We start from the raw sequence: 17,200 nt of genomic DNA, 5'->3' as shown, positions 1-17,200 counted from the left end.
TCTTTGTTCTCTTTTCAAAAGCTACATTGATTTTTGAAACAATCACTGTATTAAATAACATTGCAGTTGATCCTTTAACGTGCAACAAAAAAATAGTAGCTTACACTTCTGTAGCATTTTCTGCTCCAGGCACTTATCTAAGTGCTTTTCATATATTAATTCATTTCGTCTTCACCACATACCTATGAGGTATGTATTATTACTGTCCCATTTTCCAGATAAGGAAACTGAGGTACAGAGAGGTTAGGTCACTTGCCGAAGATTACGTGGCTGGTGAGTGGCAAAGGTGGCTGTAGCGTGTGTGCTCTTAGCCAAGACATTATGATACAATTGCTCCCCCGGCTCAGAGCCAAGGTGAGAAAATAGCAGGAACTGAGCTCTTACTTGCTTCGATTCATTTATTCATTCATTTGGTCATGCCTTCCTTCATCAAATGTTTGGTGCCCCTCAGGTGCCAGGTACTTTTCTAGGCTCTGGAGACACGTGTGGACCCAACAAACAACCGGGTCCTGCCTCCTGGAGTTTGCTTTCTAGACACTAAACAAGTAGATGAATAAGTGAACAAGACAATTTTAGATTGTGATTTTTGCTGTAAAGATAAAACCCGGGATAATTACACAGAGAGTGTCAGGAAGAGGGTGCCTTTGGATGGGCACTCCAGGAAGGCCACTCTGAGATCCCAACAGGGTGCAGAAGCGGCCTCACCCAGGCCTGGGCAGAGTAGAGCAGGGAGAGGAAAGAGTAAATGCAAAGATTCCAGGGTGCAAATGAACTGGTCATGTTAGAGAAGTGGGGCGCAGCCCTATCTCACAGTGCCTGGAGGGCCGTGGTAAGGAATCAGGAAACTGGGCAGCCTCTCTAGGTTCTTTTCCAGGGGTCCAGGCACACGCAAGGGTCTGAGGAGAACATCAAGAGAGACCATAAACTTAGAAAGGAAAAATTTACGTCCATGTTTTTTCTAAATTCAAACTGAAATGTAATATTTCCTTCAATTATGAATGTGGGCAACAAACCATAGTGGTATTAACCAAACCTGTGACTTTGTTGCCAGTGATGCCACTGGAGTGCTGCTATTAGACCCACCTCTGGCTCTTGTGGTCACTGCATCACAATGATGTAGTTACGTATTATGCAATACAGTCACGTGATACAGCAAATGTAATAAACATTTTTAAAGAAGGGGTTAACAGACCTCACCAGACCACTAATGGGGTCCATGGCATTAAAAAAAAGAGTAAAAAGGCAATACGGAGAATGACTTGATCTGCCTTAGCTTTCAAACACCCCCCAGGCTACAGTTAAAAGAGGGGATGGTAAGGGGCAGGACTACCCCTGAGCTCCATCTACACAGGTTACTGGATTGAATCCTCGCAACAATCATGAGAAATAGGCATGATTCTGCCCATTTTAGAGGTGAGGAAACTGAAGCCCAGACTTCAGGTAACTTGCTCAGCTGAGAATTGCAGAGCTGGGATTTGGACATAGAGTACATCTGTCTGACCCCGAAGGGCAAGAGAGTCCATGGTCAGAGATGGGAGCATGTGACAAGAGGTCAAAGGTCACCAATACCTGCTTGGCTTCCTGACCCAGCTTGGACCCCTGTGCCGCACAACTTCACCTGTGAATGAATTGCCAACCCTTCTTTCCTAAAAAGCCTGGTTCTTCCCTCACATCTGCCCACATAGACCAATTACGCAGCCCTGAGCTGAGCCAACTAAATATTTCATGGGGATGTTAATTTAACTGTAAAGAAACTCATCCAACCCTGAGGGCAGGCTGTCGCCTCAAGAAATAGCACCAGGGAGCCCCTGGACCTGCAAATGACATTGCTGCTTCCCCAGGAATGCTGCAGCTCCTCTGGGCTCAGCTCTGAGCCTTGAAGTCTCAGCCCAGGGAACACAAGTAAATCTCTCAGGTTTGGGCTCAGATGGACTCGAAAATGCTCTGATCAGGGCCTCCCCCTAAACAGGAAGCAGGCCAGTTTGATAGGGCGCGCCTGTGACAGGTGACTAATTGGTCCTACTCCTGTTCCCTTATCCTTGTTCCCACATCCTGGCCTGAAAGAAGGGAGAAGGGGTGGGGTTGACCTGCAGTCTCCCCAGTGGACCGGGCACCAGACATTTTGCACGTGCCTGGGCCCTGCGAGTTCCTCCTCAGCCCCAGCCCACGGCAGGTGGAGTGGGAAGGCCGCCTGCCTGGTGCAGCAGGAGAGCAGCTGTGCGCCGTTGCTGAGGCCTGTTATTAGGGAGGCTAAGTGACGGTTCCTGCCACAGGAGCCAGGAGTGGGAGTGAGCTCCCCAGCGCCTTCAGATCCCATTGCCGCTCAGCACAGTGACCCCGGGGAATCACAGCAGGTTCCCTGGGCATCTCACGAGGTGGGGGTAGGGGAGGGAGGGAGAAAGGTGCCCAGCAGGTAAATGAATCAAAAGATGGGAAGTGAGCAGATAATCTAATTTGAAATGGGCTGAGCTGCAGACGTTAATCTGCTCCACTGCACAGCACGAAAGGACAGAGCACTGGTGAGATTCTGGAAGCCTGTCCTTTCTCTTCTGGCTGGGCCTGTCCTCAGCATCCCGTACTTCCCAGAGGGTAATTAACACCCCTCCCGCGCTGCGACTGCTCCTTAATCACGGAGTTGGGGTGGGGGCGGGCATTCTCCTTCCGCTTGGGCTCCCTGTGTAGCACAGCCCAAGGAGTTACAGGGAACTGAGCCTGGGGATGGGGCAAGGGGGGAAGGGGGCCCTCTAGTGGGGATTTAGGGCTTCAAGTCTTCCTTAGGCTGGAGGGTGAGGAACTGGATCTGGTCACCTCTGAAGCATGACCTGAATCTGGTTATGATGACCCAGCTTCCTGACAAAGTCCCTCCTGCATACAGGCACGTGGCAGAAATCAGCCTGATTCTGCTGTCAGCAAGAAGGGGCTGGAGGGTAGGCCCTGTTTGGGGTGTTGTCCCCCTGTACCCTGCACTGTTGGCTGCACTGGTTGTTAGAGACTTATTGTGTGCCCACTTTGGGAACGTCACTATGTACAGCGCAACCATTAGAAAGCAGGCCTGAGAACCTGAACATCTGAAGCTAGCTTTCTCCCTATCCTAGCTGTGTGTACTTGAGCAAAAAAACCTGGGCCTCAGTCTCTTTGTCTGTAAAATGGAGCCAATGGCAACTTTGGAATACTATACAAGTTAAGTTTTTTGAAGACATGGTCCCTGCGTCTTTTTTTTTTTTTTTTTTTTTTATTTATTTATTATTTTTGGGGGGGTACACCAAGTTCAATCATCTGTTTTTATACACATATCCCCATATTCCCTCCCTCCCTTGACTCCCCCCCCACCCTCCCTCGAGTCCTCCTCAATGGGGAGCTAAGTTATGCGCTTGAATGTCCACAATGACAATGATAACAGTAAGAGCTAACATTTATTGAGAATTATTCAGTGCCAGGCATAGACTTTGCATGAGTTGCTCATTTAATTCCTATAAAGGACCCATGAGGGTGGGATGCCCCCTTTATGGATGAAGAAGCTGAGGCACAGAGAAGGTAAGTCCTTTCCCAAGGTGACCCAGCTAATAAGTGCAGAGTTGGAGTATGAACCCAGGCCCCCCGTTCTAATACAAGGCAATTTATGGCAAATGCTGCCTGAGTGGTATAAGTGGTGTCTTTGCTCCTTTTTTGATTGAGAGGAGGGGAGGCTTATTCCTGGGAAGATGATAGAGAAGTTTTTACGGAGGAGGTAAACTTTGAATGGACCTTGAAGAGTAGAGTTACTGTTGGGCGTTCTAGGTGGAAGAAGTGGCATCATTTGAGCTCCGCCGGTAGAAAAGTACAAGGTGTGTTTGAAGATCGGCTGAGCCGGACTCCCGGGGGCTTCCAGAGGAGTGCTGGGAAATGAGACTGATCTTGGAGGGGTAGGCAGACCATGAGGGCCTGGCCCCAGGCTGGGGGTCCTTTAGAGGAGTGGGGATCATGGATACTTGTTTGAGAGGGAGGACGGGTGGGGTGGAGATCAAGAGGGCAGAGCTGAAGGATGTGGAGCTCACCTCCCCCCACAGACACATCAAGAGGGAGGACAGGCTTAGTTGCCGTGGCATACAAGTGAATTATGTCAGAAAAAGAATATCAATAACCACCATTTATTGTGCACCTATGATATGCCAGGCAGCATGCTTTGTGCATTATATGAGTATTATGTCATTTATACTCATAACAACCCTGAGTTGGTAATTATCTTCCCCATCTTACAGATGAGAAAAGTGAGCTGGGAGAGGATGTGAACACTACTCGTGGTCACACAGTTAGTAACTGGAGGGCTGGGATTGAAGCCTAGTTTGATTTGGTGGCAGAGAGGTAGTGCAATGCAGTCACAAGACAGAGCAGGTGGAGGGAGGGAGAGCTGTGTTCTTGATGTTGGCTTCATTCAGGCGGGCCAGGCAGGGGCTGGAGAGAGTGACCAGCTAAGAGATTCAGCAAGATAAGAGCTGGAAAGCATCCCGTAGGCATGACCTCCGTTGTAGCGTGGAGGTGACTGCTGACCGGCTGGAGTGACATTGATGAAGTGGTGCTGTAGACACCAGGTTGCTCATAGTGGAGTGGTATAAACAGCAAGGAAGTGAGGATAAAAATGAGGATGGTCCTTTCTTGTCTCTCTTCCATCTTTTGAATTCACTAGAGCCAATTAAATTTGTTTTAGGTTCAGGATGCAGCCTCTGAAGCCAAATGGCCAACGTTTGAATCCTGGCTCTTCCACTTACTTGCTGTGCAACCTTGGGCAAGTTCCTTAACCTCTCTGTGCCTCAATTTTCTGATCTGTAAAATGAGGGTAATAATAGTAACCTACCTCATAAGGGTATTGTGAGCACTGAGTAAAGTAACACATGTACAAGGGTGAGTCAAAAATTATCCTCACTCTGGCTGTAGAATTTACTTTAATTAACTTTTAGAAAAGACAAATACATCATTTTTGACATAATCTCTTTGCTTTTCAGTATCCTTTGTCCATCTGTCAACAAGCGTTCGTATTCCCTCATTAAAAAAATGTTTTAGGCTGAGCTGTAAGCCACGAATGCACTGCTGTCTTCACTTCTTCATCAGAAGTGAATCTTCATCCTTGTAGGGCTGCTGTCAGGGGACCAAACAGGTGAAAGTCTGATGGGGCAAGATCAGGACTATAGGGAGGATGCTTTAACACCTCAAAACGAAGTTTTTGCAGAGTATCAACGGTGTGGGCAGAAGTGTGCGGACGTTCACACCCTCAAACCACAAAAAAAGAATCACTGCACATTACTCTTCTTTTGTGAAAATCACAAGTAGGACATCCATTTTTGCTCGCACCGCAGTTACAAATGAACTGATGTAACAGGTTCACACCTGCACAGCAGTGACTGGGGAGACAGTAGCCTTGAACAGAAAGCGTTGATAAGACAGTGTGGCCAACAGAAGTTTTACTGTAACTGGAATGTGGATAATTTTTGACTCACCCTCGTAAATTGCTTAGTTAATAAACTGACATATAGGAAGGGCTATGGGCGTTAGATGTATTGAGATTACAAATCTGATCCCGCTTAAAATAGTTCAGGGCCTTTCAATTGCTCTTTAAGGCATTGCATCTTCTACCTGCCTCTCTAGCCTCATCTTAAACAGCACAGTCCCCAGCCCTGTGTGCTCCAGACACTGGCCTTCTTCTAGCCACTGGAATGTACCAAGCTCCCTCCTGCCTCAGGGCCTTGGCACATGCTGTCCTTTCGACTAGGAGTGCTCACCCCAGGCCTTCTCATTGGTAACTCCTGTTCTGGTAACTGAGTCTCAACTTGAGAAAGCGCCCATGAAGACTCTGTCAAACCCTGTTCTACCTTCTCATGGGGCCACATACAACTCCTTTATAACACTTAGTACAGCTGTAACTTTACAGATCTTTTCTTCAACAATCTGACAGCTGTCTGCCTCTCCCACTAGAAATGCAAGCTTTTGGCCATCAGGGACCATGCCTGTGTTTGCCCACCCCTGTATCCCAGCACCTTGCACACTGCCTGGAGCAGGGCAGAGAGTCAATAAAGAGAATGGGGGGGTTGCTGAGTATTAAAGAGAAAGGGGTTGCTGAGGAGGGGGCAGTGGGCTCTGCCTACCCTCAGATTCCACACTCCAGGGCAGGGCACAAGACACAGCATTCACTGGGGGCCCAGTGAGCTCCGTGACCCCACGTCACCCTCGGGCCCCAGATCCTCAGCCAGAGCCTAAGGCGAGGTGTCCCTCTGTGGGGAACCAGGTTTGATGGGCTTGGGGCTCCGTCCTAGCTGGGTCTTTATGGCAATGCCCTCGCTACTCTCAGCGCCACAGGCCTGGGCTTGCTTGGACTTCTGTAAGCCTTTTCAATATCCAGGGGATCTCCAGAGACAGTTACCTTGGAATGAAGGCTTCCAGGAATGCTCAGGACGGCCTTATTCTGTATAGCGTTTTCTTATTCCACCTGTAGCCTCCCCAAGCCTTCCAGCGTTAAGTAACACAATTACAGTTAAATAAATGCCAGTGAAGAATGTGAAGCACTGTGGGGCCTGAGTAGCAGGTGAAACAAGATCTGTGAAGACGTGACCAGCAAAGGAGTAGAAAGCTCCTGGTGTAGAAGACAGCCGCCTCCCCAGGGGACCGGACCCAAGGGGACTGGGAGGCGGTGGGGGGGGGGGGGCAGGGGGTGTTGTAAAAAAGGCAGAGAAAAAAGATCTGGAAGCTGATCAGAGATAGCATGGTGGATCCAAGAATTCAAAGGCAGCTGGGGCGCTCATTTAATCTGCTGTCCCCAGAGGAGAATCGTATGACGAGGAAGAGGTGGTGGAGAATGACCCAATTTGGTTTCCAAGCTGGATGTCAGGTTTCCTGTGAGTTTTCTAAGCAATGGGGCAGTATGAGGCCTAAGAGGGTCCCTGTGTGGATCTTCAGAGATGGGCAGTCACACCAGGGAAGCACACTGTGTCAGTACAGCTTTGTGAATGTCCCAGGTCACCCAGGCAAGGCCACCGGGGGCCACATATCCTGAGGCCTCTGCCTACATGGAGGTAGAACAGAACTGGCCCCAGCCCTGGGCGTTCCTACAACTCATCATGCATTAAGATGTGTCTCCAGAGGCCCCTGTTGAAAGTCATTGTCAGGTTCATCACCATCACTCTCATCATCACCTTAACAGCAAACATTTATCAGGTACTTACTTTGAACCAGGCCCCACGCTCAGCATTTACAAGCATCATCTCATTCACTTTCTTAGCAATTCCAGGAAGAGGGTACTATTATTATCCCCACTTTACAGATGAGCAAACTGAGGCTTCGAGAGGCTATATGACTTTTGCCCAAGGTCACACAGCAAGTAAGTAATAACAGGGTCCAGATAGGTCTGTCCTACACTGAAGGCTAAGTCTCAGCCATCATTTCTACTGCCTTCAGTCCCAGATAGATGTGGCAGGACTCTCCAGTGTGCAGTTATAGGGCTCTTCCACACCCATCATCTCTTTTGACTCTCACATAATATTGATAGGCAGGAATTGCCCCATTGTATAGCCAGGTAAAGTGAGTCCCAGAAAAGGTGAGTGAGTTGCTATGGGCATATGGCCAACACAAGGTAGAGCCAGGCCTTCTGACCTGCCCCATCCTCTCATTAGCTGGGCTCCATGTAAGGGAGGAGCTCCTGGAGGAGGGGCAGGGAGGAAGCAGTGGAGGTCTGCCCAGGGTGCTGGGGCACTGCTGAGGGGAAGGGAGAGAATTGTGCCTGAAAAGGGGCAGCAGGCATCTGAAAGAGGAGGAGAGGGAGACAGGAAAGCTTTGTTCCTTCAGGTCTTTCAGGATCTGGTGCTGCAGGCAGAGGCCTCTCTGATGGCATCTCAGGGAAGCACTGGGTGGGAGCAGCAGGCTCAGGCAGGCACAGACCAGAGCCTGCTGTGAACTCACTGCCTTCCGCCCAGCCAAGCCCCAGATCCCAGGAGAAGAGCAGCGGCCACCCTGAGCCTTCAGGCTCTGACAGCGAGGATGGCAGTTGCGTGACCCCTATTAAAGCCCAGAACGCAGAGGGTAGTATGTTTTGGAAGTCACCTCCAGGCTGCCTGCTGCCTGCCCTCCCCTTGTAAATTCCACAAACATCCAGGAGATAAAAAGAGGGGATCTCTTAGAGGCAGAATACCAAGCTCTTCAAAGAACACTTTCAATCAAAAATGGGAGGAGGAGAGAAGTCTTTCTCTCAGAGGGAATGTATTTATACACCCCTGTGCACATGCACGCGCACACACACACACTCACACACACACCCCCTGCAACCAGCAACATCAGGATGCTTGTAGAACTCTGCCTGTTCCCTTTTCCCAGTCCCCCTTCTCTTCCTTCTCTGGCTCCAGGGGTCCTACTCTTTCCTGGATTCCCGACCCCTGGGGTTATGCTTTCAGATCTGCTCTCTCCAGATGGTTTTGCATCTTCCTGACCTCTCTGGGCTTCCCTGCCTTAGGCACTGTTCCTTGCTGCCTAGTCTGATAAACAGTTTCCTCCAGACACCTCTCTGAAGCATTCGATTCTAGGGACCACCAGCAGTTCTTGAGCAAACAGGGGCCAGTTAAACGAAGCTCCTCCCCTTCCTAGCCCAGCAAAATGAAAGCCTGGGATTTTAGGGCCAGAAAAGAGCTTGGAGAGCATCTGACTGAACCCTTTCATTTTACAGTGGAGGAAACTAAGGCCAAGAGAGTGGAATAACTAGCTCAAGGTCACAGTGAGTTTGTGACCCAGCTGTGATGACAGCCAGGTCTTCTGATGTCCTGTCTGTGGCTCTTTCCACTGGAGAGCACAGCCCTCCGCAAAGAGTGACCAAAGGTGCGGGAGGGTTGGGAGGAACTGTCACAGTGCCCACACTTCCCTCGGCCTCCCATGCCCATCGCTGCCAGCATTTTTGCAGCCCCAGCCCCTGAGGTCGTTTGTTTGGTTTCATGACACATGATCTGCTCATCTAAGTCTGCTTTATAGCATAATGTCTTCTTAACTAAGTTCAAATAAAAGGCACATATGCCTTTTGGAATAACCTGATCCCACAAGGTTGTTGCTGGTACCCCGGGGTGCACTGAAGCCAAACGACATGATTGCTGTTCTCTGCTGAGTCAATGAAAAATAAAAAACAACCACTACATAACCTCCGAGGTTTCCTCTAGCTTCTCATCCCTCTTTCCATGCCTCCCCTGCCCCCAGCTTACTCTTGAGACAGGACAGAGGAGAGAGAGACTGGGGGGCAAGGAGGTAGCAGTGACACGGGAGGCAGTTTTCCTGTTTGGCGCAGTTTGGGGAAGTGTCTATTTGTGAATAGACAGAAGGGCCCTGTCTGAGCCTGGGGCAGACGCTCTCCCAGGGTGTGTGGTCCTTCTGCTTGTACCCAGGAAAGTGCCTTCCTGGGATGCTGTCTGTTTTCTGCTTTCTCTCCATATGGAATTGTTTTACCATGATGTCATTGTTGGCCAACTTTTAAAAACTTGTGAAATGATTTCCAAATTGCAGTCCAAAGTTTGCCCTTTTGAGAAGAAGGCTGTGTGGGGGGAAAAGAAACTTGAGGATAAAGTTGTTGATTTCGGTTACTTGGTTTGGATATATCTGTTTTTTTTTTAATAACCAGAGAAGGGAAAGGATGCTGTGGTTACCTCTTGCCCATCTTAGTTTTGGTTTTCCTAATCTTTTCTTCATTTCTTTCACTCCAACCCTTTGAACTCTTGTCTCCCCCTGCCAAGGTCCAAGGTCCAAGGTCCTTAGCTGCTGATTGGTTGTAAAACTGCGCACAGGGGACCAGCATTGCACCTGCTGCGCTTTTGTAGTTGATTTCTGTCGCTTTATACCTGTGCTCGCGAGTGGAACTCAAGTCGGGACCACTGCCATTGAGGGAGGAGCTGAGGTTCTGAAAGGCCCAAACAACCCTCTGAAGGGTTCCTCAAATGAAGGCACTAACAATCTTCTAATCAAATTTCACTCTCCTCCAGGATTGATTCACTTGACAGCAGTCATCAACACTCTCCTGGAGAAATACAGAATGAACCCAATGAGTCATTCACGTTTTTCATTTTTTATTAAAAATCTTTTATGTCTGTACTCTAGTCTCTTTTAAGCCTGGCCTCACTTTCTAAGGCCTGAAGTTGTTAACTGATGCTGGATCATGTGGCTGCTTTAGCGAATTGGGGGTGGAGGAGTGGGGCTGAGATGGAGAAGAAACTGACCTTTGCCAATGGATGTATCCTTCTTGTACACAAATCATAAGACCCCTTTTGTGTAAAAGGAGGGTGGCATGTCTCTCTCCTTACTTCCTTTACAGTGATTTAGAATCATGTGTGTGTATGTGTGTGTGTGTGTGTACTCATTCAGAACTGATTGGCATCTTTGTAGATTGTTGGACACCTCACGTTTCCTCATTTCTTTCTCCATCTTTTGTATCAACTGATCCACCAGAATCAGGAGTTAAAGAAGCTGAAATGTAAACCTCAATGGAAACAGTCTGAGATACATGCCTAGGTTATAAAATGTTGGTGTAAGTCCGAATCACCTGGGCCACTTGTTACACGTTTAGATTCCTGAGTCCCGCAACCAGCATCTGATCCAGGGGGTCTGGGATGAGACTCAGGAATTCACATTTTAATAAGCCTTTTATTCTTTCATATTCTGATTCTTTAATAAAAATAAGGTGATTCTGATGCGGGTGGTCCTAGACTACATTTTGAGAATCGTTGTCAGAGAATTGCTGAGAAGGATCCTGGCACTGTCTAAACCCCACATCCTTGCTTTACAGATGAGATTAAGGAAGCCTAGAGAGGTGAAGTGACTAGCCCACGTTAGTTAGCTAGTTAGGGCTGAGTATGGCCAGAACTGAACACCAGCTCTGGGCCTTTCCCACCACTCCACGTATAGGGGAGCAGGCCAATAGGAAGTAGGCTTGCTTTGCAACAAGGCGGATTGAAATTAGACACAAGGAAGAACTTCCTGACAGAGAGGTGTAATGAGGAAGCTGATAGCATCTCCTTTCCCAAGAGACCTTAATTCAGGACAGACTTCTATCAAGTGTACACGGCAGAGGCAAAGAGAAAAGAAGGAAATATCTGATTAAACATGAAGGGGACCAGAGACCCTTCTTTGAGTTCTGTTGCGGCACCTGGATTTTAACCTTGACAGAAACATCAGGCCAGTGACCCAGGAAGCCTGAGGTGAGGTCCTACCTCTGACAAGGACAAGTTTTGTAATGTTGGGCCACTTGCTCAATTTCTTGGCCTTTATTTCCTGGGGTTGCATTAGATTGCCTCTAATTTCCAGGGTACCATCATTTTTATCTTTCATTGTAACTTCCTCACCAAACCTCACACAGCCAAGGGACTCAGTGAAGTTTTATTGTTCAACAAGTTAATCAGATGACTAAAATGTACGCAATAGTGAGTATCCAGAAGTTCTATCCACCAGTTCTCCCTTACCTAGGGCATTTCAAGTCTATGAACAGTCAGCAATGATCCCCCCTTTTTATACTAATTTATATATTTAAAGGGGTCTACCCTCAAATGAACATGAGTTACATCTTCAATATCCATGCCTTTCATGAGTGATCATTCGGACCTCTGGCTATGCAGGGTCAGTCCCCAAGCAGAGAAGCCAGACCAGAGAAACATCTCCCCATTAGTGACGGCCTCTGGTCCCAAGTCCCTGCGTCCCCATCTCATGTGGCCACCCCTCTGATGATCTCTCTCTGTTCCTTTCAGAAAGCAGATCTGGCCGTGGCAGGCCTCACCATTACTGCTGAACGGGAGAAGGTGATTGATTTCTCAAAGCCATTCATGACTCTGGGAATTAGCATTCTTTACCGAGTTCATATGGTAAGAGATCTATTTTATAAGCATTTATGGCATTACAGTTATTTGCATGCAAACACTGAGTTATATGGTAATAATGAATGACTCACAGAAATATTTAGATTTCAAGACTTAAATGCAAATGTGCTGGGCTATTTTTTACCCCATCAGCTGCAAGGACTTGCAAACAGGAGGAATGGAAAAGTCACACTTGTGGGCTTTCCAGTAAAAACTGCTTCTGCCTCACTGAATAGGGATGGCCAAGAATGATCGTTCAACCCTTGGTTCATAGTGTGTTGGTGATTGGTCCCGTGGGTCACTCTGCTTCCTCCTAGGGGGTGGGTCCCCAGCCCGGATAAGTCACCCCAGACTTCTCAAGGCCTTCAGCAATGTTCAGGTCCACCTCTGTTCACTCTGAGCACTGCACCTGGTGAGGCAAGGCAGACTCCCTCTCTTGATTATCTGTACTGGGGGATAAAGAGCAGATATTGGAATGTCACTTATACTTGGCCTCTCCCCTCTTCTGCATCCCTAACAAGAAAAAGAGCTCTCTGGTTAGGGTGGCTAGAGTGAATAGAGTGAGTGTAAAAATGAGTTTGAGAAAGCTCCCCCATGGGCACCAGAGGATGGATGTGACGTCAAAGTTACTGGCTGGTGGGGGGAACATTGGGAGGAGAGAGAGTAACCCTCATCCAACCTGGCTCTAAGTGCACAGCTATCACATGGATTTTCCCCAATGGTCTAGTCACTTTAGGTGTCCAAGGTCCTGTCAACATGGTATATTCTAGCACCTGGCACCACAAGGCTGCCCAACAGGGAAGGAACCGAGAGCTCGCCCCACGTGCCTACGGAAGAAGTGACCCTTCAGCTTCTGATCCTTTCCCCGCCCCAAATCTCAGCCTGGGAGAAAGGGGATTATCTGTTTTTGCAGCCCCAGCCTGGCAGCTGCCAGGACATCAGGAACTGTGGCCCATTTCTCCAGGAGGAAGGTCTTGTTGCAGAGCCCACTCAGGCAGCTCAGAAGAGCACTGTCCTGGGGTGAGCCTCAGCATTCATCGTGACCCCTTCCCGGCTTGGGAGAAGAGGCCAAATCATCTGGAAGAAGACACAGCCTTAAAATCCCAAGCTCTTGAGGCTAAGACAGAAAGAGATGTGAGGATTTGGTCATTACCGATGCTGTGACGGATGTGTCTGTCTTGTAAATGAAGGGGGATTTTGATCCCGCCCTGTCTCTTTTCCATGTCAGTGATGCCTCCCATTCATTGAGCGCCTCTTATGTGCCGGATACCCTTCAGGCCCCTGTGATGTGGGCTGTTATTATGGATTGAATTGGGTGCCCTCCAAGGCTGTGTCGAAATGTGAACCCCCAGGCCCCGTGAATGTGACCTTATTTGGAAATAGGGTCTTTGCAGATAGAATCAGGTTAAGATGAGGTCATACTGGGATGGAGCAGGGCTAATCCAATGAATGGTGTCTTTATGAAAAGTGGGAAATTTGAACACAGACACGCAGGGGAGAAGACCCTGTGAATTTGGCCGCAGACTGGAGTGATGGGTCTACAAGCCAAGAAATGCCAAGGATTGCCAGCTACCACCAGAAGCTAGAAGAGACAAAGAAGGACCCACCTCTAAAGCCTTTCAGATGGCCCTGCTGACACCTTGATTTTGAACTTCTAGACTCCAGAGCTGTGACACAATATAGTTCTGTTGCGTTAAGCCCCCAGTTGGTGGTATTTTGTTATGGCAGCCCTAGTAAATGGATACAGTCATCTTGTTCTTATTTTAGAAATGAGGAAGCAATGGAAATCAGTTCTAAAAATGTGGCCAAGCCCACACACCACTCAATGAAAGAGCAGAGTTCAAACCCAGACATGGTGTGTTGCAAGCCTATGCTCTTTCTGTGACACCAGGCTGCCACCCCCATTGTGTGACCTGAGCATAACTTGTCCTGTAAGTGAAGCGCTCTGTGTGCCTGTTCTTGTCATCATTACATCTCCTGGTACCCCTGAGGCAGCTTTCCAGCTGGCACTGTTTCTTGAGCCCACCCCACTCCCCTCCTGCAACTGAGCCCTGAGGGGAGGATCCAAAAGAAATGGAGACACCCAGCCTTTCTGCAAACTATACTGCTGTGGCCAGGCTGAACAACTAGGCTCTGGCCTTGATTATTTGATTAAGGTCAAGGGCACTAGAGAGCCACTCATGACTGGATGGACCAAGAAGAACCACATGGGTGAAGGCATGTCATCTCAAGTGTGTCCACCCCTTGGAATCATCTGCTGCTAGGCTGCCATCACCACCCAGGACACCACTGTCCTGAATATCCACTCTGGCCAGAACCAAACTCCAATTCTCCAATCCTCTGGACAGTCTTAATTGGATCGTTGGCCAAATGTTTTCTACCACCTGCAAAACCTATGACTGTATGAGCTCCCCTGCATTAGTTCTGGGATGTGAAGTTTTATGTGTCAGCTTGGTGAGGCTCTAGTGCCCAGATGCGTGGTCAACCCCTAGTCCAGATGATGCTGTGAGGGTATTTTGAGATGCAGTTAACATCTACGATCAGTTGACATTAAGTAAAGGAGATGACCCTTGATAATGTAAGTGGGCCTCATCCAATCAGTTAAAGACCTTGAGAGCAAAAATGGGTTTCTCAAAGCAAAAGGAACTCTGCATCAAGACTATCACATAGAAATCCTGTCTGAGTTTCCAGCCAGCCCTACAGATTTGGGACCTACTAGCTCCTACAATCACATGAGCCAGTTCTTTGAAATAACTCTCTTTACACACACACACACACACACACACACACACACACACCCCTACTGGTTCTCTTTGTTTCTCCAGAGACACTAACCCACACAGCTCCCCATCTGGACAGCATTCCTGCCTTCTCCCCCACTCCTTACCGAGGCACTAGTGTGCCACACAGCTGCTCAGATCTGATTTCTAACACGGGGCCAAGCTGAGTAAAAATTGAGTGCTGGTGTGAACAGCTCACACTAAGCAGAACTGACAGTTTAAGCATTTATTCAACAAATCTTTATTGAGTGTATTCCATGTGTGAGGCAGAATACTTAGAAAGTATCAAAGAGTGAGCTGGGGAGAGAACGATCCTGAATTGACTAAACCAGGAGAGACCTGGAGAGAACAAGTCCGAGATGAGCTTTGCAGAATCTGAAACAAAAAAGGCATCGTCTGGAATAGCTGATACCAAAGGGTAGCCTGGCAGAGTTCACCATGTGCGCCAAAATCTAAAACTACATAGAGAGGACTTCCCAGGCGGTACAGTGGTTAAGAATCCACTTGCCAAGGCAGGGGACATGGGTTCAATCCCTGGTCCGGGAAGATCCCATATGGCGCTGAGCAACTAAGCCCGTGCGCCACAACTACTTAGCCTGCACACCTAGAGCCCATGCTCCGCAGCAAGAGAAGCCAGAGCGCTGAGAAGCCCACGCACCTCAACGAAGAGCAGCCCCCACTCTCTGCAACTAAAGAAAGCCCGCTCACAGCAACAAAGACCCAACACAGCCAAAACTAAAAATAAATAAATTTAAAAAATAAAAAATAAAATAAAACTACATAGAGACGCTCTCTGTGATATAACAGTGTTAAGTGGATGAAATTGAAGTTGAATGCTGGGTATTTATTATTCTGTGAATTTTCTCTAGTTAATAGTTGTCTGTGAGAAAAAATATGGTTCATTTAATTTCATTTATAATCTATAATACCTAGAATCTCTTAGCTCTATGTCTGAGGTCACCTGAGTTGTGAGTGATTGTGACCAAAAAGTGAGCACCCGGTGATAATCAAACCTGTGTGCAAAAGTGAAACTAATGCAAAGTATAAATGCCTACTTAAAAATTCTTCAAAACCTTCCAAAATAACAAGTGGTGGCAGGTATCTCTCAAGTCTAAAGATTACCAGAAGTAATTTCCAGCAATCTCAGATTATCTAGGCTCTTTCATGAATGTGGATCATCACGAGTTGCTTATGGGGTCTTTTCCTTCCTCCCAACCTTGGGGTATAATCTCTGTTTCTGCTCAGGCATCTCCAGAACCAAAATCAGAAGAATGCTTTGCTCTTTTAACCTCTGTTCCCTGCCACTCAGAAGCTGGCTAAGGATTCTGGCTTCGGCATTTGTTACTGTCGATTCCTCTCACTTATTAAAACTCTCTCTGTTCCTAGCATCCAAGTCACTGTTCCTCCTGCCTCTCTGATTATTGCCTCCTCCACTCTTTCTGTTGATTCCTCTCTCTCTCTCTCTCTTTCTGTTTGCCCCTTAAATGTCCACAGCCCTTTTCTATTCTCAGTCTCCCAACTCTTTTCCTGGATAATCTCACCCATTTCCCAATCTATAAATCTAACCCTGACCGCTCCCCTGAATTCCAGAAGCATGTTTCTAACAGGTTAATAAGACATCTCCACCTGGATATCTCAGAGGCACCACAAAAACAGTGACACAAACTGCATTTGGTATATTCCTCCCTCCTCTCTTCTGCCCCATCTCAGATAATGGCTTCTCCATCCAACCACCTGAGCCAACCTGCACTTCTCTTTCCTCGCATGGTCAGTTGGTCCTCTCACATCCTACATAGTCCTCATATATACTGTCCATCTCCACTTCATCTGCCTTGGTTCAGGCTCCCCTCATCTCTAACCTCAACCGTTGCCATTCTGGTGGCCTGTATCCTCCTTGATGGCAGGTGTTTCTTATCCATTACTGCATCCCCATCAAAGGGCTGCAGTCATTGTAAGTGCCCACCAAGAAGCAGTAGATTGAAAACCATGGACTCTGGAGCCAGACTGCCTGAGTTTATTCCCAGATCTAATAGTCACTGGCTGCAGGGCACATGTGTCTCAGCTTCTTCATCTGTAAAAAATGGGTTGTCATGCACTTTTAATGAGGATACATATGTAATGCACTTATAACAGCACCTGACATATGCACACTAAAGTGTTAGTTATTACACTTTATTGAAGTATAGTTGATTTATAATGTTTCAGGTCTACAGCAAAGTGATTCAATTATATATGTAATTGAATATAGTTGAGATGTTGAATATAGTTCCTTGTTCTATATGGTAGATCTTTGTTATATATCTATTTTTTATATAGCCGTGTGTATCTGTTAATCCTAAATTCCCAGCTTACCCCTCCCCCCAGTTATTACATTTATTAAATGTATGTGAATTGCTCCTCACTGCCATCCATTCTCAATCCATCCCACAGCCTGAGAGTTTATTTTATTTATTATTTATTTATTTATTTATTTATGTGTTTTTCACAAATGTAATCATTTCAGCTTCTGACATAAAATTATTCACTGCCTGCACATCACTTATGGGGAAAAGTCTGGCCTTCTTAGCATAGAGAATAAAAGCC

The 17,200-nt window shown here is 47.4% G+C and overlaps 1 protein-coding gene across 1 annotated transcript in view; it reads left to right on the top strand.

Moving 5' to 3' along the window:
- Window positions 1–17,200, top strand: part of GRIK4 (glutamate ionotropic receptor kainate type subunit 4) — a 309,408-nt gene that overhangs the window by 254,579 nt on the left and 37,629 nt on the right. The window contains exon 12 of the mRNA XM_057748949.1: window positions 11,730–11,843. Within this exon, the coding sequence (XP_057604932.1) occupies window positions 11,730–11,843 (114 nt within the window). The remainder of the gene's footprint in view (window positions 1–11,729; window positions 11,844–17,200) is intronic.

This window comes from Hippopotamus amphibius, chromosome 9 (genome assembly GCF_030028045.1).
Source record: "Hippopotamus amphibius kiboko isolate mHipAmp2 chromosome 9, mHipAmp2.hap2, whole genome shotgun sequence".
Lineage (NCBI taxonomy): Eukaryota > Metazoa > Chordata > Mammalia > Artiodactyla > Hippopotamidae > Hippopotamus > Hippopotamus amphibius.
The sequence above is the reverse complement of the archived record's forward strand: the minus strand, read 5'-3'. Positions and strand labels throughout refer to the sequence as shown.